Below are 23,454 nucleotides of genomic sequence, written 5' to 3' on the forward strand. Positions count from 1 at the left end.
GGAGACAAAGTTTTTGGTACGTTAAAATAAAATTTCTGAAAAAGAAATTAAAAAATCAAAGAAAATAACAAACTCAACAACAAAATAACTATGTGATAGTTCAAAAAAATATACAGGGGGAGCAAAACTAAACAAAATCTAGATATTTACATTTGTAATGTTCACCGTTCTGTGAAAAGTCTCTTCTGTACACTTATGTTCAAAACCAAATCCATTTCTCAACTTCATCGAATTCATTTTTTTTTACTTTCCTTACCTTATCCTAATACGAAGTGCACTGTAGTATAGGAAAGGATTTTACAGGTATAATACCTACTAAGAAGAGTAAAATTTTATAGTACTTATAGGCCAGGGGTCGGCAACTATATCCCGTTTGGGTCCGGATGAACATTAAAAAAATCAATGTGATTTCTCAAGCCTTAAGATACCATGTAATATTTAGCCTTAAAAGATACATGGTATCTTAAGGCTAAATGATGAGAAATCATATTGATTGATCTCAGGTACCATAAGCTTTGTACAAAACAATACATTGAAAAAATCTTCTAAAAACTATCTCCACTTTCAACGGAAAGAAATCAAATGTACCTATCTAAACTGCGACCCAGGCGATTTTTTTTTTTTATCCTAGTCTTGTGTAACCACCTCCTCGCCCTTCTTACTTTTCTCTTCATATTTTTTCTACAGATTTCTAAACTCTTTCGATATCCCAACACCGAGTTTGCTGCTTCTCTTATTAAAAGCCTTTCTTTCCTACAACACATTTCCCTTCCTGCCTTCCTTTTAGCCAGTCTACTGACAACTTCAACTTGTAGGCACCCTTCAAATTGAATATGATCTTGAAAATTAGGTTGTCATTTTACTGTCCGTCATAAGCTTAGAAGACATCCCACACTAGATTGCATAGGTTAGTCTTTTCAAAACTCATTAGTCTAACTATTCATATTCTTTTGGACTCTACTGTGCAACTAGGGTATTTATTATTAGAACATTATTATAAACAAGGGGAAAAAATGAACAATGAATTCTCTGAGAAAAGAAAATATAAATACACAACAACAGACTCAACACAGATAATACCATAATTGTACAAAAATAAAAATGCACAGTAATCAGAAAAAAAAATAAACAAAATAATTATTTTTTAAAATAAACATTATGTATAGGGAATGTGGACAGATTTTAGAATAGCGAGGGGCAATCCGAACTAAGATTTTAAAAACCTTGTCTTCGAAAACCTAGAACTCTGAAGAGTCCTAGATTGAGTTGCGCCCCGCTACAGTAATTATGATGTTTTGAGTAAAAATTAAATTACCTACAGGTCACTTTTCATAAAAGTAAAAAGATGTTAAATTTATGCACATTATAAATATAAGGCTGTCATATACTTCCATCTTCTTTATATATAAACTCTTAAAGAAAACCAACAAAAAGTGATAGGATAAGCAAGAATTTACTTCCGTAAAGAAGAGAGTAGAACACACCATAAAATATAATAGGCAATAACAGACGTAAGATTTTAAATTTTTTGATTCAGATTGAAATTATTTAATATCTATCGTGTTTGGAGAGACGTATGATAAAAATAAATTAAATATTTGACAATAAAATTTATAGGTAGGTCCTCATTAGGGACAGACATAATTTACCTATGTGTTGATATTGGGTGAAGTGAAAAATTCAAGAAGAAAACAAGAAAAATATTAATTGACATTCAATAAGATTAGTTTTTGTTCTCGAGTATAATTGTTTAATATGTATGTATTTTTGAACGAAAGAAAAATATGATTGATAGGTAGAGGAGAGTTTGTATACCTCTACGATAGTATCTATTATATAAACTCATAAAGAAAATCAACAAAAAGTGATAGGATAAGCAAGAATTTACTTCCGTAAAGAAGAGAGTAGAACACACCATAAAATATAATAGGCAATAACAGACGTAAAATTTTAAATTTTTTGATTCAGATTGAAATTACTTAATATCTATCGTGTTTGGAGATACGTATGATAAAAATAAATTAAATATTTTTGAGAATAAAATTTATAGGTAGGTCCTCATTAGGGACAGACATAATTTACCTATGTGTTGATATTGGGTTAAGTGAAAAATTCAAGAAGAAAACAAGAAAAATATTAATTGACATTCAATAAGATTAGTTTTTGTTCTCGAGTTAAATTGTTTAATATGTATGTATTTTTGAACGAAAGAAAAATATGATTGATAGGTAGAGGAGAGTTTGTATACCTCTACGATAGTATCTACCTACTTTTTGATATAAATTTAAAAATATTAATATAACTTGGAAACACAAAGGACCTAAGTAGAGATAGATAACACAACATCAATATTATTAAATAGATATTAAGGTGTATCTTTGAAAATAGGTGATAGTCATACCTATAGATATCCCTATTTTTTCAATATTTATTTTTTTCTAACGGAAATAGAAAGTAAAAAAATATATATGTAGATTCCTATGAATTATATGGAAATAATACTGATAAATAAATTGTATAGTAAGGAGGTAACCGAGTTGGATAGTGTCTGGAGTCTCTGTAGTCTCGTTTGTAAAAAGTATCCCTATTTTTTCAATATTTATTTGTTCCTAACGAAAATAGAAAGTAAAAAAATATATATATGTAGATTCCTATGAATTATGTGGAAATAATACTGATAAATAAATTGTATAGTAAGGAGGTAACCGAGTTGGATAGTGTCTGGAGTCTCTGTAGTCTCGTTTGTAAAAAACAAGTTAAAATATTATTCGTCTATCCTAAGACAATATTTCCAAATTAATTTTAGTACCTAATACTTCAATGCAGATAAAGACAATAATTTGAATAAACTGGGTAGATATGGATTGGTACAAAGTGACACTCACTACCCATTAAGAAAACATAGTTCTATTTATCTATTAGAAACTGGATAATCCGGCCATTCATTATCAGGTAGAACTGACAGTAGGCCTGCTACTCACGATGAGTTTTATCGCATGCGATGAACTGATCGATCATCTCATCGTGAGTAGGGAATGCCTATCCGATAAATTCCATTGATCAATGGACTGATCGATCATTGCATGCTATAAAACTCATCATGAATGGCGGGCTTAAGAGACTCCTTATTTCTGCCATACACTATCAGGTAGACCTGACAAGTCCTGAGAGACATTATTACTGCTATACAATATCAAGTAGACCTGACAGCCGCACCTGTTCAGGCGTGAATGGCAGCAATAATGTCTCTCAGGCGATTTGTCACGACGGCCTGTTATAATATCGCAAGCTTACCGTATCAATGAACCGTGTGCCCGTACCACTCCCATTGCTCGTATCACCATGCCGTGTGTCTTCACCTTCACCTCCCAGGAACTCTCTAGTCTTCTCCTTGAGCTCTTCACACAGTGAGTGTAGGAGTGACGACCGTGTACGTAGCTGTGAAACGGACAGAGGAGACGGAATGGGTTAATCACTCTGTCTGCGTCTACAGATTTGTTGATATCTATAGATGGATTGATAACCAACTATCTACCTATGTTATGATATTCTAAGGACCTCTTTGACTTTAGACAATTAATGTGATGGAGACCTAACGCGTATTTTCCTTGTAGAACCTGAAAAGAGTTATCCATTCACATATGTAGTTAGCACCCATGTTAAGCTTGACTTACCCTGGCCATCGTCTGGGGGGAGGCATTTGCACAATTGGGAGGTAACAGTTCATGGACCGTGCCAGTTTTGAGTCGAAGCAGGAGCCTCGTGTGACTTTGGTTTCCGACCAGCTCGGTTTTGGTTGACAGGAGTACCGGACCTAACTCGTTATCTACACCGACGAAATTGCTGTGTTCCTGCAAACAGAGGGGAGAAAATGGACATTAATATATAAATGATGTCGCATGCGATAAAACTCATCATAAATGGCGGGCTTAAGAGACTCCTTATTTCTGCCATACACTATCAGGTAGACCTGACAAGTCCCCTGAGAGACATTATTACTGCTATATACTATCAAGTAGACCTGACAGCCGCACTTGTTCAGGCGTGAATGGCAGCAATAATGTCTCTCAGACGATTTGTCACCACGGCCTGTTATAATATCGCAAGCTTACCGTATCAATGAACCGTGTGCCCGTACCACTCCCATTGCTCGTATCACCATGCCGTGTGTCTTCACCTTCACCTCCCAGGAACTCTCTAGTCTTCTCCTTGAGCTCTTCACACAATGAGTGTAGGAGTGACGACCGTGTACGTAGCTGTAAAAGGGACAGAGGAAACGGAATGGGTTAATCACTGTGTCTGCGTCTACAGATTTGTTGATATCTATAGATGGATTGATAACCAACTATCTACCTATGTTATGATATTCTAAGGACCTCTTTGATTTTCATGCAGAGAGGAATAAGAAATTGAATAAACCAAATCATTATAAACTAGGTTTGGTATAAGCATTAAGCATACGGTATTATAATTGGAAAGGAAATTTCAGTAACACCTTTAAGAGAACCTTCTTCCATGATTTCCTCCCGATTTTCATTTTGAATTAGGTTCCATATAAATAATTGCAAAGGGTTATGTTATCAGGCCTTTTTCGCAATAAATCTATGTAAGAAATGGCCAGGACCACAAACAGAGTTTTAACTTAATTCAAGTTTAACTTTTAGATTAAGCAATCTGATTGGTTGATTAGTTAATTTCAAAGTTCAAACTACTTGGCCAAACAGATAAGTGCTTTCACTTACCTCTAGTTTTGCGAACTTGTGCGCCTTGTACGCCGCGTTTTCCGCGTTGATTAGTTTCGTGAGGAGAAATTCTTTGAAGTCGGAGTCCGCCCGGAAAATGGCGGGCTGAGGGAAATTGGGACCGAAGAACGGGACATCGTCTCGGGCCGTCACACTCACTTTGTACCTGGGAAGAGGGAGAGAAAATTAGGTTTTCAGGTTCCTTCCAAACGACCAATCTATGTATATTTGTATATTGTTAGCTTTAAATAAGTAAACATTTAAAAGTCAAATTTGAACTTGCGACTTGTTTTGATGCAACTTTGCGAAAATTTCGTCAAAATCGTACAAACAGGCAATCGCGAGTTAAAGCGGAACAATCAAACAAATATTCATCCAAACCAAATGCAAAACGGTGGAGTTAAAACGTAGACCTTCACTTCGTTCGGCCAATCACCTCCTTAATTTTTCTCAAAGTAAGTTGGTACCATCCTAAGTAATTTGGATACATTTCTCAATTTCAGACTCACCTCGTATTGGGAGTATTGGGGTCAATCACTTGGACTACGATGAAAGCGTGTAGGAAATGAGAAGCAATCATGTCCGGAGAGAACGGGGTATTTGTTTCTTGAAACACGATAGCTACAATGTCATTACCTGCCAGACAAGAACAATGAAGAAAATTGGAAAATTAATAACAAGAACAATGGAGGAAATTGGAAAATTAATATCAATCAATATTGGTGAGCTAGCAGTCCATAAGGTAAGTAAAATAGCCAAGAAGGTAAGTAATAAGTGGTCAATTTATACGACGGACGCTGTGATGGATACAAATCAGTTTTCATCAGCACTGATGGCAGGTGCCGATATCAGTGTGAAAGTCAGCTGGAAATTTTCCAGTCAAGAAAACCACACATTTTTACACGAATTACGTACAATTCACTGCATTACACGTTTAAACCGACCAACTAAAGGCGGATTTCGGATGTACAGGTAGGTGGTTTGAGCCCAAGTCTAAAGACATTGAACAGAATCTTCGATAGGAGTACACATTTTTACACGAATTACGTACAATTCACTGCATTACACTTTTAAACCGACCAACTAAAGGCGGATTTCGGATGTACAGGTAGGTGGTTTGAGCCCAAGTCTAAAGACATTGAACAGAATCTTCGATACTACCATCAGTGATTCAGTGCTAAGTATACCTATTCACATTGGTACAAGAGAGACGAGCCTTTTTCTCGACCAATAGATTCACAATACATATCATTTTGATCATATTGTTGAAGGTAGACATGAAAAATTGCAAAATTCGCGGAAGTATTTTTACTTTCCTTTTCAAGTAGATACTCTATTTTTAAGGCCATATGTATGCTCTCATGGCTTCATCCACACTGACTTACCTATATGCCTTTTTCTTTGGAGTTGCTGCGGATCGTTTTCGGTGAATGGTAACAGTGTGGACACGTGGAACATGATCTCCCTCTCCTTGAAGACTTGGTACACAGCCTGCTCTCCTGTCTGTCGGAACTGGGTGTCCAGACCACCTCGATATCTGCGAATTAGTTTTAAACACTCAAATTAGTTTTAAAGGCGATTGGCCCCTAATAGCAAAACAATTACGTGCACCCTTTACAAAGAGTGACATTATTGCCAAGGAGAATGTGAGCCATTTCACCAAGGGAAAATTACTGTCAAAGACAATCTAAATCTGAACCATTTGACCTCTACACCGAAACAAAGTGCCTACAAAAAACAATTCAAGGAGTGTCCCTAGTTAACAAATTCCCTGAAATTCCTTACCATACAAGGAGTACGCTTTAAAAAGTAACGTATTGTATTGAAATAAAAAGGAGTCCTGTTGTAATCTACAGACCTGTATCCAACATATTCATTGGATCGGAGTTAATGGTACATTGGTACAGCGCTTTGGAACACAAATTTCCTTCATTTTTCAAGATTTTAAGGCGACTTTTTGTCACTATACCTTCAACGCAAAACCCGGACTTACCCCTTGTGATCTTTGAGCAGTATCCTCTGGCCGAGCAGATTGAGGAACTGGTCGAAAGCCGGACTGGTGTGCTTGTTGGCAACGTCTGTCGGAACTGGGTGTCCAGACCCCCTCGATATCTGGAAAATACCATACGATACACTCGAATAAGTTTTAAAGGCCTCCTTACAGTGTTAATCGAAATTATTGCCATAGACAATCTAAATCCGAACGATTTAACCTCTACACTGCAATAAATTGCCAAAAACAATCCAACAAGTGTTGCTTGTTTACAAATTCAAATTCCCAGAAAATCCTTAGTATACAAAGAGAATGTTTTACCCGTTTTTGGTATTGTATGGAAATAAAAAGCAGTATTGATGTAATCTACAGACCTGAAAACCATGTTCCTTGGATCGGAGCTAATGGTACATAGCTTTGGAACACAAATGTCCTTGATTTTCAAGATTTTAAGGCGACTTTTTGTCACTATACCTTCAACGCAAAACCCGAACTTACCCCTTGTGATCTTTGAGCAGTATCCTCTGGCCGAGCAGATTGAGGAACTGGTCGAAAGCCGGACTGGTGTGCTTGTTGGCAAACAGTTCTTCCTCCGTGATCTGCCCGTGTCGCTGGTAGAGGACTCCGAATTTAAACTGGGACACTAGGACATGCTCGTCGTAAGCTGCTATGAGACTGGAGGCTTGCGGACACAGAACGGGCGTCAGAGAGCTGCAGGTCAGCTGCTCATTGACCAACTGAGGGGAAGAAAACGAGGGAGGGATTAGTGTCTGAGTTTGAGAACCACTGTCTGAGACCGGGGCACACACTTTGAGAATAACCATTAAATCTGGGATTGAACCCACGCCCTCCTATTTACCAGGCGAGCGTCTTGACCACTACACCCCCGAGGCAGGTATATCACCATTTGGCAATTACGGCTCACGCCGGGTTACTATTATTTATAGGCCGCGCGGTGCTTCGAACTCTTGACGTTCGCTTCCCGGCACGCTTGATATAACTTTCAAAGTAGATTTGTTACGTGTTAATTGTTTGCAAATGTCAGTTCTGGGAAAGTTGTGAGTCTTTGATTTTTTTAAAACAGTGATAACTGAATTTTGTTAGGTCAAGTAGGTACGTAATTATTCCAAACAGCTCAATAAATCAAATCAACATACATGAGTGGGCATTGTTTGCAAATGTCAGTTCTGGGAAAGTTGTGAGTCTTTGATTTTTTTTAAACAGTGATAACTGAATTTTGTTAGGTCAAGTAGGTACGTAATTATTCCAAACAGCTCAATAAATCAAATCAACATACATGAGTGGGGAACTCTTTATTAGCTAATTAAGAACGGGATACAATAAAAGCTGAATAAAAATCCTTTATTAGAGTTCTGCGATTGTCATGAAAGCTTTCTCCGTTATCTGATAAGAAATAAATAATATGTAGATTGTAGCTAGGAAGGAACTTATGTAAAAGTGTACATGTATCGTATCACGAATGATACCAGAAGAAATTGTGATCTGTTCTGAACCCAGATTATGTAACAAACTAGACTTGGAGAGTATCTCGTATGTTTATGTTTACTTTGAAACTTTTAACATGGATGTGACCATTAAGGTAATAACGGGTGATAACCTGATAACTTGTATTGGTGATGTGATTATTATTATATTGCTTTGGGTTATCTTCAGTTATATTTGATACGCAAGGAAGTAAATGTCCTGTAGTAGGTACCTATGTACATTGTATAAGTAGGTAGATACAAATATCTGTATCGATAAACTACTTGCTTAAAGACTTAAAGATTTATAACACCTTCAAATATACCTAAATAAGGTAGTCAGGTTGCCTGACTGAACTTTATAAGGTCTCCAATTACTACACCTGAAGAGGATGAGTTCTTTAAAAGAAGACCTATGACATCACCTACTGATATGCAATCACAGGAAATCTTCCTGTTACGTTCAGACCTTGCCCAAAGCTTGTTCACAATCAATTCTTTGTAGGTGAATGTGCCATTTTTACGAGGCAGGTAAATAGGTGTGCTAAAAATGCTCATTCATAACAACAGAAACAAAAGATACCAAGAGTTGGAATAATGAGAACACATTGGAAGCTACCAACCTAACATGTACCTAGCTTATCTACTGATTCACACATTTGGTGTATTGTTTTCACACCGTTGTAAAACGTGCAAAGTTAAATCCAAAGTATGCTTGAAATCTAGGTCCCAGCAGCAATTATGAGCAGGTAGGTACCATTGTAAACAGTTCTTTAGGTTGTAAGTATCTAACATAATTAATGCAACACAATAAATTACCCAAGTACACCAACCTAGCAAGAACAATCGTGTACTTTATGTATATCGAGCGATCTACCGTTTTCAACATGACCATTGTTCATTTCAGTAATTACACTTGGAGAGATAAAAGTTCCAAGTTAGGATTTCAGATAATAACGGGTCATAAATTGGAGTCAGCCTCTCTCTATCAAAAACCTCGTAAATTCCAAAAGTAGGTAGCTTTGGAACTTGAATATTGTTTGGTATTGTATTTCATAACTATCAAGTGGTCTGATTTGTGAGCCCAAGATTATAAACCTTTATTTGGAAATATGACGTACCTAGTTGTCTTACATTTTGAGTACAAATGGTGAAGGTAAAAGTGTAATGAAATTATATAATAAAATGAATTCTTTAGACAATTAATGTGATGGAGACCTAACGCGTATTTTCCTTGTAGAACCTGAAAAGAGTTATCCATTCACATATGTAGTTAGCACCCATGTTAAGCTTGACTTACCCTGGCCATCGTCTGGGGGGAGGCATTTGCACAATTGGGAGGTAACAGTTCATGGACCGTGCCAGTTTTGAGTCGAAGCAGGAGCCTCGTGTGACTTTGGTTTCCGACCAGCTCGGTTTTGGTTGACAGGAGTACCGGACCTAACTCGTTATCTACACCGACGAAATTGCTGTGTTCCTGCAAACAGAGGGGAGAAAATGGACATTAATATATAAATGATGTACATTTTTCCCTGTTTTTGGTACATATTCGTTCATTCATAGCGTTCCTCGGTGGGTAGGGAAGAAATTTGTAGCTAGCAATTGGAGAGCTACACCAAGGGTGCGCCTTACCTAGGCATTGGGACGTTAACAGGAATATGAGCACTTCAGCAATAATTTTGATACGTTACCGAAGTCAGTCGATATCGACTGAAACTGATAGAACCCATTCGGTCGACTGAAGTGTAGACACACCTTAAAAACCAAGTTTATACTTTAATCCTATTTGAGTCTAAAATCCAATGTTCAAGCTGTCATCAAGTTCTTAGAAATCGATTTCTTGGGCTATCCTTTTCAAGACAATTCCTACGTAAGAACAAACTACAAAGTCAATAGTATTCGTGCATAATATGTACCTATGTATACAGGGTGTATCACAAAGCTATGTCAAGCCGAAAATGGCGAACATTACAGGTCAAGGGCTACAAAAAGTTCTTCGCCCCCCCCCCCTTCATTTCACTAAAATGAAGCATAAATAACATAACCATACGCAGAGATATGAGACTATAGGTACCGTCTTATCAGGGGTTAATGTTTGAAAGATGGGACAGTCCTAATCTCTATGAACGTAAATAAATTATAAAGATAAGAACCTACCTATTGTACTAAACGAAAAAGTTTAGCAGAATATATCTAGGAGGCACACAATATCTACATAGGTAAATTCTAAAAAGGTCAAAGACAGCAAAAAAGGTCAAATAGTAAAATGAAGAAATTCCTTCCTCAATGCCTCGTTATTTCTCGACGGAACAGACTCATAATTCTTATTCACACCTACATATTTCTCTTCACACTCACATGCACTACCGCCTACCCAGAGATTTTTATCTGAACGTTAACTCTTTCTGGATCGCACTCAGGAAAGAATCACTTATATCGGCCATAATAGCTTCGAAGTTCATTAATTAAATTAGATGAGATGGATTTTTCCTGTTTTATTGTCCCCCGAAGAATTTTCACACCTGATTAGACTATGGGATGTATGTAATTGACGACGGTGATGTGCGACTTACAAAGAAGGAAGAAACTTGTTCTTTTCGCATTTGAATTTAGATCATATCATCAAAAAACATGATATCACGAAGAACTCCAAACAAGCACGGCAGAAATATCGACCGTTCATCCGGAAAATTGAATCCAAACTCTCCAACATTCAATATTCTGACTAATCATATTTTCATCATTATGTATGTGGGGGGCAAGAGAGATTTAGAAAGCCTTTACAAACCCACAAACAACAAAACAACGTAGGGCAGGCCGATTATTTATCCTGAAGGGGGAACATTGTCATTGCTATTCGAGGTCATTTTCTACAAGTAGGTCACCGATTAATTGTGTTAATAGAGACATTACAATACACAACTTACAATACATGACAATAACAATTACAATACAATAGAAGCGCACATGCACGCTTGTTACATTTTGATAACGCACTGGGAGTACACGCCCCTCGCGATAATTTCAATTAAATGCTCAAAAAAATACGCCTCTTAATTTTTTAAATTCAAAACGAGAGCAACACAACATGTGTTTTGTGTCGTTGTTAATCGACCGAACTGTCGAGATAATGATAGAAAAAGTTCGAGCCTTCTCTATTGTTATTCTAGCCTCGGTATACTAGTTGATGCCCTCATTTTAGTTGAACGAATTCAAAGATCAAACTTTTTTTAACTTTTCAGAACACATGGACCTGTTTGGAGACAGCATAATCAACTGTCGGTTCATGTGAGATCCGTTTTAGGATAAAGGACTTCATCAGTAAATACAATCTACAGAAAAACCTGCCGCCTGCCGAGATCGTAACCGGAAAATCTTCCAAACCATTGCTGATGAATCTGATGATTTACAAGTTCAAAAGGTGACTCCAAGTCACCATTATTTCCTTTTCGGGTAAGTCACAATAAATATCTTTTAATGCTTTTTCAAACTACACTTTTGTTTTGACAACTTCCAGAATTTTGTCCAGCACAAGTGACCTTTCGAGCCTTCTCTATTGTTATTCTAGCCTCGGTATACCAGTTGATGAGATGCCCTCATTTTAATTGAACGAATTCAAAGATCAAACTTTTTTTTAACTTTTCAGAACACATGGACCTGTTTGGAGACAGCATAATCAATTGTCGGTTCATGTGAGATCCGTTTTAGGATAAAGGACTTCAGTAAATACAATCTACAGAAAAACCTGCCGCCTGCCGAGATCGTAACCGGTGAATACTGAAAATCTCCCAAACCATTGCTGATGAATCTGATGATTTTTACAAGTTCAAAAGGTGACTCCAAGTCACCATTATTTCCTTTTCCGGTAAGTCACAATAAATATCTTTTAATGCTTTTTCAAACTACACTTTTGTTTTGACAACTTCCAGAATTTTGTCCAGCACAAGTGACCACATGTACCTAGCTTATCTACTGATTCACACATTTGGTGTATTGTTTTCACACCGTTGTAAAACGTGCAAAGTTAAATCCAAAGTATGCTTGAAATCTAGGTCCCAGCAGCAATTATGAGCAGGTACTCCACCGTAATGTAGGACGATTAGTAAGGTGTAGGTAAATAAACTCACATCTTCTTATCTTACTGTGTCATAACGTGTCGTCTGTGTCACAATGCCTACTGATAAAGGTGCCTATCGGGTAAGCCAAGCTTTTCCATTGAACAAACATTGAAAACGTAAAGGAGACACCTTTCTGTCAGCAGTTAATCACCTTGCTTTAATATTTCAAGAGGCCACCTCACGTGTGATTTATGTAGTCAGATAATTCTTGTCATCCCTTTCCATTATGATGGGATCAGAGATCATACAACTGTTTAAATGGCTTTAACCCTTTGTGGAAATAACATCAAAGAAATGAAGGTATTATACCCTTTATGGTCATATGAAGAAAAAGTATTTATAAAAGCTAGCCAGGGAGAATATTGGTGCTTTGTTTCGCAAAAGAGAAGTTACACAGGAATATCTATTTAGCAATAAATTAGGAACTCTCAAAGAGCAATAGATAAAGAAGCTAGAAAATCACTAAAATGAAGTTAGCAGAATATATCTAGGAGGCACATATCTACATAGGTAAATTCTAAAAAGGTCAAAGACAGCAAAAAAGGTCAAATAGTAAAATGAAGAAATTCCTTCCTCAATGCCTCGTTACATACCTACTATTAGATACCTAGGCATACAAGAAATATGGCTGAACAATAATCATAACAGTAAGTACCTACTTAGAAATTATGCAAGTAGCTGATGCATTTGCATGTGGTAGGCAAATTCATAGTAAGTTACTTAGGTACTCGTATAAAAATATAAACATGGGATATACACAGAAAAACTTTGCATGTCAAGTTGAAGACATGTCAGGAAGCTTTTGGCTTTCAGTTTTGTTATGGGTAAGTTGCCATGGTACCAGAGGTACCTTAGAACCTTATATCCAGGCAATAACTGTAGGTAAGCCAAGCTTTTCCATTGAACAAACATTGAAAACGTAAAGGAGACACCTTTCTGTCAGCAGTTAATCACCTTGCTTTAATATTTCATAGGTGGTTTACATAATGGTATAGGCTGATTGGGCTGAAGTGTAAAATATTACTGTAAATGAGAAAGCGGCACTTTAGCCCTTGTGACTTCTTTGTTGTTTTCTTCAGACTCATGTCCTGCTTTGTATCCGGATATTAAGTACCTCTACCTATATATAATGGTATAGGCTGATTGGGCTGAAGTGTAAAATATTACTGTAAATGAGAATGCGGCACTTTAGCCCTTGTGACTTCTTTGTTGTTTTCTTCAGACTCATGTCCTGCTTTGTATCCGGATATTAAGTACCTCTACCTATACTTGTAAACCTAGTTTTTCAACCCACTTTTAACACGGAAATTCATTTCGGCTTGCCAAAGGTTTCTTTTTACCGCAAAAAATTTGAGGTTTCCTTTCAATACAAAAGACAATTTTTTACCTCAATTCTCTTTAGAGATGAGCTTATTATCCCTTTAGAAATTTGTCAAAATGACAAATTGTTAACAGAACACAAAAAAGTCGGCACGAAAAAACCATGTCGGAAAACCGCATGTCATCCAAATTGTTCTTTACATCTTCAAATTGTTCCATCCATTCTTTCCATTGAAAAGTCGGTTAACAGTTCAAACGATTTCAGAGCTAAACGTTTCTAACCATTTCCTAAACGTTTCTATTTCCTTTTTGTTGCTCATGTTCCGCCGTTTAACACCTGTAACGATGTAACTTATTGTGTCAGACAATGGAACCGAACCCCCAGGTATCCGGATGTGAAGTATTTGTAGAAAATCCGAAACGATTTTCTACGCATGATGATTCAAAATGGCATACCCTACAGGGTGATGCTTGCCTCCATTTTTTTATTTTATAATAAAGTATGTACCTACGCCATTATGTCAAAATCCCGCCCGGATCGATTAATAAATTGTGTACCTTCGCCTTACAGTTGATGGCAAAGCATAGGTATTCTGCCAAGATAGTACCTACACAATTCTTTAATCCAGAAATTAAGTGTAATGTCTTCGATTGCAACATTTGCCCACCACGCTATATTATGTAGACCTTAAGTCATTAATCATGCAAATTTTACTATGTCAAATTTCAGATCAGGGACGCAAATCAGATGAACATATGTACATAAATTAGATTCATCACAAGGGACAGAACCCAGAGCTCCCCATTAATCTGAAGGTACACCAACAGAAAGAACACACTGCAAACACCCTGTATGCATTTTATCACCATTCACCTGCTGTTCAGTTATTTGGTTTCGAATTTGGAACAGAACCGTCAAGTCATTTTTACTGCTTCCGCTCCAGGATCCACAGTACCAAATAGCAGATGTTCAGGAAATAAGGGTACCATATACACCACTCTGCACCAGAGTACCTCTTTCTCCCTGGTAGCATCGTATGGTTTCCTGGAAACCGTGAGCTGGTGGTAGTTGTTGTGTACCCCCTTGGATTTGTGTTTTGGAATTAGGATTAGAAATTCTTCCAAGTCCTTGTCTTCTTCTTATTCTAATAGTCTTGTCTTCAATACCGTGTACCTTCGCCTTACAGTTGATGGCAAAGCATAGGTATTCTGCCAAGATAGTATCTACACAATTTTTTAATCCAGAAATTAAGTGTAATGTCTTCGATTGCAACATTTGCCCACCACGCTATATTATGTAGACCTTAAGTCATTAATCATGCAAATTTTACTATGTCAAATTTCAGATCAGGGACGCAAATCAGATGAACATATGTACATAAGTTAGATTTATCACAAGGGACAGAACCCAGAGCTCCCCATTAATCTGAAGGTACACCAACAGAAAGAACACCCTGTATGCATTTTATCACCATTCACCTGCTGTTCAGTTATTTGGTTTCGAATTTGGAACAGAACCGTCAAGTCACTTTTTACTGCTTCCGCTCCAGGATCCACAGTACCAAATAGCAGATGTTCAGGAAATAAGGGTACCAGATACACCACTCTGCACCAGAGTACCTCTTTCTCCCTGGTAGCATTGTATGGTTTCCTGGAAACCGTGAGCTGGTGGTAGTGGTTGTGTACCCCCCTTGGATTTGTGTTTTGGAATTAGGATTAGAAATTCTTCCAAGTCCTTGTCTTCTTCTTATTCTAATAGTCTTGTCTTCAATACTTACTGATAGAGTGAGCAAGGGTAGATGGATAGAGCGAGCGTAAAATTAAACCTCACTTTAGGGTAGGCACTGAAGATGGTCTAATCAAAAACAAAGGATAGAATAAATCAAACAAAATACCTACATCACTTGAAAAACACTAGGTGAAGAGCCTGATGATGAATCTGGGAGTTCGAGAATCAGGGCTTCAAGTAGGCACATAGCCTTATGCCCTTAAAAGCTTAGGCAAGGAATTTCATAGCAGAACATAATGTGGAGTGGATAGGGCGTACCTACATTATTTTACAATACAAATTCACAAATTACTCAGCGAACGAATTACTAATCCTTCCAACACTAATCCAAAATGTTAACAAGCCTATTGTTCTATTCAGGTTTCGAATGAGACTCATGATTTAGGATTCGTTGGTAAAAGCGTGCCCTACTGAAGCAGATGTTGGGATCAAAAACGTGATATGAAAGATGTAGAATTGTAGATGGAAGAAAGAGCAGTTGGTGACTTACCCGTCCTAAAAAGAAGCGCCTATAACATTTGGCTGTGTCATCACATTCGATTTTCGACCGCCAGGGAGCGGTGGGTCCGTGCTGGTGGGAATTTGAATTCTGCCGCGACTCGTTTTCGTACCCATCGAGCCAGTAGCCGCCGCTAGGGGGCGTTACTATCATAGGATAGGGTAGACTCCCCCGGAGTGTCTCCTCGAGGAGTTCTTTGGAGTTGTTCTTGTCATGTTGTGAACTAGACGTCCGTGATTCATCCCGCGATGTCTGAAACATAAGAAGAAGTCATGTCAAGAAACTTTCAAAGAAAGAATATGCCAAGAAGAAACATTAAATGGAGAAACTTTCGACATAAGGAACCAAGTAAAGTTCCTGTTGGTGAGAGAAGTGAGAGAATATGCCAAGAAGAAACATTAAATGGAGAAACTTTCGACATAAGGAACCAAGTAAAGTTCCTGTTGGTGAGAGAAGTGAGAAATAGAAGCGTACAGAATGAGATACTGTACCAACAATAAAACTCAACTTCTAACCTAAACTTAATTATAATTTTAGTTCCAGATATGACAAATGTGATACACAATTACACATTTAGACAAACTCAGAACGCTTTTGTTCTTAACTATTGGAAATTGAAAGATCATGGCAAAAAGTACTGAACAAGTCACCCAAGTGGAAGCAGAAAGTGGTTTAATAAAAGTTGTTTGATATGAGATCCACAATGTTTGCCATCTTGTACGTATCCACTATAATTCCTAGATCTTCAACATCCGGCAAACTTGAGCACCTAAGCTTCGCAATATTCAAGAACACACTCTTACCACTTTCTTTCTTTAAGTCGTTATGAAATTCTTATTAATTTCTTGACATTTAAAGTGAGTATGTAAAGTTGTGCATTATAACGTAAGTAGTTTAGGTACATAGTTTTTAATAATCATGTAACCATTTTATGTGGTCGCAAACATTCAAGTTCTATTTTACCTGCATAAAAGAAAGTGAAGGCAGACGTTTAAAGAACATCAAGTTCCTATCACGTTGTGGGTTTCAAGCAACATCACTTGTGGTGAATGTTCTATGAAACGTGGGGTATTGATCAAAATTACTACTCAGATATGCAATACGTATTATTGATCGCAATTCTAGAGCTCTAGGAATAATACGTAAAATGGTAAAACAGTTTGTAAGAGCTGCAATGGAAAGTATGGATCTTTTCATGAAGACAGAAAGCAAACAAGACGTTTCAAATATTCAAAGGTCTGAATTACCGAGTGACATTTAGTCTTTTTACCTATGAGTTACAAGCAAATGAATACATACAGTAACTGTCACACAACATATCAATAATTCATTATTGCACCCCTGGCACTTAACGTTAAGCACATTCTTCTAAACGAGGATACTTGTGGAGCATTTGTAAAGCTAAAAGAAGTACTTACAACAGAAATTATTACCAAAGATTTCACAAACACAATAGCACAAAAACATCACAAGAGGAATTTATTATGTTTCTAATAAGCTTGATGTACCCATAAGTAATAATATGTAGGTAATTATTATGGAATTTACGAATATAAAATCTTATTTAGACTGCAGAGTTCTCGAAACGGCTGATTTTCTCTTACCCAGTCCTCCTTCTCTCTTCGATTTCGGGACGATAAGACCACTGTAATTACAGTTACAGTAGTTGACAGCCGGGTAAAGTTAGTTTCCACTGTCATTCCATCACTATAAATGAGGGATGATGTTCCATTCTACTACTGGTCCATTGGATCCTATATTTTTCTATTGAGTGAAATGGTCAATGGTCATCAACTTATAATCATCTTCTGTATTTAATAGTCACTTGGTCATGATAGAGGGGAGATAAATAATTAGAGATGCTGACTGAGCAGGATTATGGATGTGGTCAATTCCATGACCTGTTGGTGATAGTGATAAAACACCGGAGCCCTTCCTCTCTTCTCTGTGGTCAGTTTTACGACTTTTATACCCAAGGGATGTTACCTACAGCGTATCCCTTTGTTACCTATTGATCATTTAATACCTGTGAGGTAGTGTGAGGTGAATAAAAATATCTAATGAAATGTATAAAAATAAATTTAGCTCATCCCTACAGGGGATTTAGCTGATAAGTCTTTGTTTGTAATGCGAATTTGACAAATTTTTACCAACAAAAAGTTTTACCTTTTGGGCTAAAATGATTTCTCAATCGATCATTTTTAGGTATTTTAGGTATTCACGTACAAATTTTTACCAACAAAAAGTTTTACCTTTTGGGCTAAAATGATTTCTCAATCGATCATTTTTAGGTATTTTAGGTATTCACGTACCTACCTAAATCTGACTATAAATCACTCTATTCCACCGTAATGTAGGACGATTAGTAAGGTTTAGGTAAATAAACTCACATCTTCTTATCTTACTGTGTCATAACGTGTCGTCTGTGTCACAATGCCTACTGATAAAGGTGCCTATCGGGAAGTTGCGAAATCTCTCTCCACACGGCATGACAGCCGAAAATAAATAAAGCAATACAAATATAAGTAAATAACATAAATAAATTATGTACATATTAAAACAATACCTCAGCATGTTACACATCAAAATAACTCCCCATATAGAGGAGGTATTATAAGTGCAGAATCACGTCTTGTGAAAGTAAAGACTAAAGACAATATTGACATCAAACTTTAGCCTTCGTTTCAGAACTGTGTGCAACTGAATGTACAATGTATTTGACAAAGAAATTGAAAAAGAGATGGGAATTGCTATAAACATCGTCCATATCAGAGCTCCAAGATTTGATATGATAAACAACAGTAGATACACTGACTTTAGTGCTATAGCTCAACGTTGAAATATTAGACAAAGATAATTACAATAGGCTCATTATTGAATTTGAAACAATTAGGAGGCGTCAAGAAAATTACGAAGGAACGAAAACTTAACAAAGAAAACAAAGCAACAATGGAACTTTTAATAACAGTTCTGAGCCTAGAAAGAAAAACACTGATTCCCAAAAAGACTAACAAGAAGGAACACAATGTGTTTAGCCTGAAACGAAACAAATCAACTAGAAAATAATTGGTACGTAGGTTCACGGTATTACTGTGCGTCGCTTTTGATGTGTATGCGTTTGCATTGGATAAAAAATTCAGTAAGTTTAAAATTCTAGCTTGTTTTATGGTGACCTAACTGACAACTTTTCAAACTAGATCCTGGGCCTAGTTAAATGTAAAATACGAGTTCAAAACTTTGGGACGATGAAAGGACACGTTTGACACAAACTGGTGTTAAAAAATTTGTCCACAAATTTTCGTTAGTGTTAATGTAGAACAGAGATTTCTTCAAAGATAGTGAGTTTTTTCTTCTGTTTGTGTCATTAGAATTAGAAGAAGCAAAAGATTCAAATCTAGAATGTGAGGTTACAAGCTAAAGTGCTGTTCTTTCCAATGTTAGCACAGAATACGCCATGAATGTACACGGTGCATTGGTATGGTGAATGTCTAAGTACAACTTTAATATTCTAAAAGCATCAGGCTTACATACTGAGGGAGTGTGATAGTTTCAGCAAGGGGTATACTTGTTACATTTTTTTGATACATTTCATTGTGGTTGATTACGTAGTCGCACATGATTTCTGCCAATAAAATGGAGTAACCTTTTGTTTTTGTTGGTAACGAGGTTGACTTTCAAATGTATCGAAGTCAGAAGTGTACATATCTAAGACAGGTATGTCATATCCACGTAATATCTTCCATAACTAGTCACCAAAAGTTTCCATCTCTTCAGAGTCCTCAGCTTTCTCTCACTGTTCCCCAATTACCATCCCCAGATTCCCACAGTTCAGGGAATGTACATATCTACCTACCTAGGCTTGCCAAATATCCAAAATGTCGATTCGGGACGCGAATCCGCGAACATAATTGCCAAATCCGCGAACATTCATAACATTATTCAGGGAATGTACATATCTACCTACCTAGCTTGCCAAATATCCAAAATGTCGATTCGGGACGCGAATCCGCGAACATAATCGCGAAATCTGCGAACATAATCGCGAAATCCGCGAACATAATCGCGAAATCAATCGCGAAATCCGCGAACATAATCGCGAAATCAATCGCGAAATCCGCGAACATAATCGCGAAATCCGCGAACATAATCGCGAAATCCGCGAACGTAATCGCGAAATCCGCGATCGTAATCGCGAAATCCGCGAACGTAATCGCGAAATCCGCGAACGTAATGGCGAAATCCGCGAACATAATCGCGAAATCCGCGAACAAAATCGCGAAATCCGCGAACAAAATCGCGAAATCCGCGAACATAATCACCATTACAATGCAACCTAGTCATTTGTGTCTATTCAAGTGTAAAAGTACGACTGGTGTACCAACTTGGTGCTTAGTGGTGATTGTTGCAACTTTACTGGCTCAAATTACACCTGTAGGTACCTAATAGGTGGTACCTATACCACTAAAATAGGTTAGGTAGACAGAATGCTGTGGTACTTATTGGTTTTATTGGTTAAGATAAGGTAACTACCAACCTAGAAGAGTTGAGTTACATTTTATTGATACATTTCATTGTGGTTGATTACGTAGTCGCACATGATTTCTGCCAATAAAATGGAGTAACCTTTTGTTTTTGTTGGTAACGAGGTTGACTTTCAAATGTATCGAAGTCAGAAGTGTACATATCTAAGCCAGGTACGTCATATCCACGTAATATCCTCCATAACTAGTCACCAAAAGTTTCCATCTCTTCAGAGTCCTCAGCTTTCTCTCACTGTTCCCCAATTACCATCCCCACATTCCCACAGGGCACTTCACAAAGTTATCGAGTCTTCGATAATGTAGTTATCCAGTTGTCAAATGAAGCTGATACAATATCAGCTTGTCCTGAATACTGATATTCAATGTAGATTCCCACAGGGCACTTCACAATGTTATCGAGTCTTCGATAATGTAGTTATCCAGTTGTCAAATGAAGCTGATACAATATCAGCTTGTCCTGAATACTGATATTCAATGTAAATATGTGCTCTGTTATTTGCTGTGTTGGTCACGACTTCTTAATACACGGTGTCCGTGTTTTCCTTGTTAAAGTTTGCGATGTTAATGTTGCTTGCTTGTTTAGACAAAAGTGTTCAAACAAGTTAGTAGGTTCACTGGTCCATATGTAGGTACATACCTACTTTTTGGAGTTTGGATGGTTTATTTCATCACGGTTAGGTACGAGAACGAGAGTATTTTGTTTCAGATAAGAACCTTCCTTTCACAATCTTTTGAGGACCTTCCACTTAGGACAAATCAGTTCATTCGGTCTCTACAACCGACACGACAATGGGGCAATAATATCTCAGTCCATCTACACCTAGAGACGTCGTACCTATTGGTCGATTTCTGTAAGAAGCTCTTTGAAAAATCTCAGAGACCTCCTCGACGTTAATGTGTAGGAATCAATAGTAAAGCCACAGATTCCGACAATAGAACAAGCGATCTCATTTCATTGTATTTATTTCTATGATTAGGATCAAAACACGAGTTCTTATTATTTTTCGACCTACACCTAGAGACGTACCTATTGGTCGATTTCTGTAAGAAGCTCTTTGAACAATCTCAGAGACCTCCTCGACGTTAATGTGTAGGAATCAATAGTAAAGCCGCAGATTCCGACAATAGAACAAGCGATCTCATTTCATTGTATTTATTTCTATGATTAGGATCAAAACACGAGTTCTTATTATTTTTCGATGAAGTGTAATTATTCGCCCATCAGCACTTACGTGGCATGCAAGTTCACTCATCCTACATATTACAATAAAGACAGTCTAGTTCATGGGCAGGCCGATTTATCCTGAAGGGGGAACATTGTCATTGCTATTCGAGGTCATTTTCTACAAGTAGGTCACCGATTAATTGTGTTAATAGAGACATTTTCAGGAAAGAATCACTTATATCGGCCATAATAGCTTCAAAGTTCATTAATTAAATTAGATGAGATGGATTTTTCCTGTTTTATTGTCCCCCCCAAAGAATTTTCACACCTGACTAAACTGTGGGATGTATGTAATTGACGACGATGAGGTGCGACTTACGAAAAAAAAAAAGAAACTTGTTCATATTTTGGGACATTTGAATTTAGATCATATCATCAAAAAACATGATATCACGAAAAATTCCAAACAAGTACGGCGGAAATATCGATCGTTCATCCGGAAAATTGAATCCAAACTCTCCAACATCCAATGCTGACTAATCATATTTTCATCATTATGTATGTGGGGGGCAAGAGAGATTTAGAAAGCCTTTACAAACCCACAAACAACAAAACAACGTATTTCCCTTTGTTCTTGCGAACATTTCTGTACAAGTTTCACAGGTGAACTTGCGTGCGGGTTGCAGATTTCAAGATAAAAGCCTCCCCCCTGCACAAACCTAGTTATTTGTAAGTTTACAACAACCCTTACAAAGGTTTGATTTTGAATTGATTGATTTCTGTGGTTGAATGAGCAACTATGATGTTTAATAACTTATAGGTGGGTTTAATACATTTATATCTACATACAAATGTATAGGTAGATTATTGCCAATAAACTCGAGTTGAATTTTGTAAAACTCACAAATCAAGGTGTCTGTAAATATCTGACATTGAGCTCTGACTTCAAGCTTTAGAACACGATCCAATTCAAATTTTGAAACCAAATAAATCATGCCACTTCTTTGAACAATAGATCCTTAACAAGCAGCTCGAAGGTATCCATAACAAGGCAAGTTAAGGACGCATGAATTACAAAATAAGTGGCACGAATAGGTGTCTACGTCCATACAGCTCAATGGTATCTGTACTATCTGTAACACTATGGACTCTAATGGACATTATGTTTGGTCCATGATCTTTGTGTAGATATCATGGTAGATCAGTTAGTATAGTATGAACAATATAGAGCTGTGGTATCAGAGGTCATCTGAGAATGAGTAAGCTTTTGTCTTTCGGCTATATAAAATCAAGAATAGGTATAGAAAGTAATTCTTGTAAATATGTACCTACTCGTATTATGAGTAGATATACAAATATATAAATGAAGCATGAATCGTAGTATTGAAAGTTGATTCACTTATTGCAACTTATGGAAACATGAAATATAGAATAAACTTGTAGACTTGAGTACAAAATGCAATGAACAATATGATTTTCACTTTCCGAACTTGATATGCTTATCAGTTGGAGCAAAAAATAACACTACTTCTCATACACCCTGTCAAGTTCTTCAAAGACCTTGATTTATAATCAAATGAAAAGCTGTAATTACCTAGGAGATACATGAAGATAACTTTGTCGTAAGTTCAAAGTTGTTTGGCTATTCACGGGATTCCAAGTACCCTACGAGAACGAGAGACAAGCTCTTCTCGCTGACATCGGAACTGGAAGATAGAACCAACGAGCATGAGCAGAGCATTGCTGCATTGCTGTCTGGCTAGGGGACGTTAAACAGAGAGAAGACTAGCGTCTGGCTGTGGG

The 23,454-nt window shown here is 37.1% G+C and overlaps 1 protein-coding gene and 1 long non-coding RNA gene across 3 annotated transcripts; both read right to left on the bottom strand.

The window, feature by feature from the left end:
• Nucleotides 1-1,170: 1,170 nt before the first annotated feature.
• Nucleotides 1,171-2,324, bottom strand: LOC113467089. The gene is made up of 2 exons (XR_003391287.1): nt 2,249-2,324; nt 1,171-1,815 (listed from the first exon to the last, which is right to left on the bottom strand). It is a non-coding gene; the product is annotated as an uncharacterized LOC113467089 (long non-coding RNA).
• Nucleotides 2,325-3,246: 922 nt separating this feature from the next.
• On the bottom strand, nt 3,247-16,223 carry LOC103508465 (rap1 GTPase-activating protein 1). 2 transcript variants are annotated; one of them, XM_026823066.1, is made up of 7 exons: nt 15,937-16,223; nt 9,520-9,696; nt 7,234-7,472; nt 6,128-6,279; nt 5,252-5,378; nt 4,743-4,908; nt 3,247-3,438 (listed from the first exon to the last, which is right to left on the bottom strand). In XM_026823066.1, the coding sequence occupies exons 1-7, from the start codon at nt 16,204-16,206 to the stop codon at nt 3,262-3,264; spliced, it is 1,308 nt and encodes a 435-aa protein (XP_026678867.1). In that variant the 5' UTR covers nt 16,207-16,223; the 3' UTR covers nt 3,247-3,261. The 2 variants fall into 2 exon arrangements, with proteins under 2 accessions (XP_026678867.1, XP_026678866.1); XM_026823065.1 differs by lacking the exon at nt 3,247-3,438 and adding an exon at nt 4,065-4,256 and having other exon boundaries at nt 15,937-16,222.
• Nucleotides 16,224-23,454: the final 7,231 nt, after the last annotated feature.

This window comes from Diaphorina citri, unplaced genomic scaffold (genome assembly GCF_000475195.1).
Source record: "Diaphorina citri unplaced genomic scaffold, Diaci psyllid genome assembly version 1.1 scaffold401, whole genome shotgun sequence".
NCBI lineage: Eukaryota > Metazoa > Arthropoda > Insecta > Hemiptera > Psyllidae > Diaphorina > Diaphorina citri.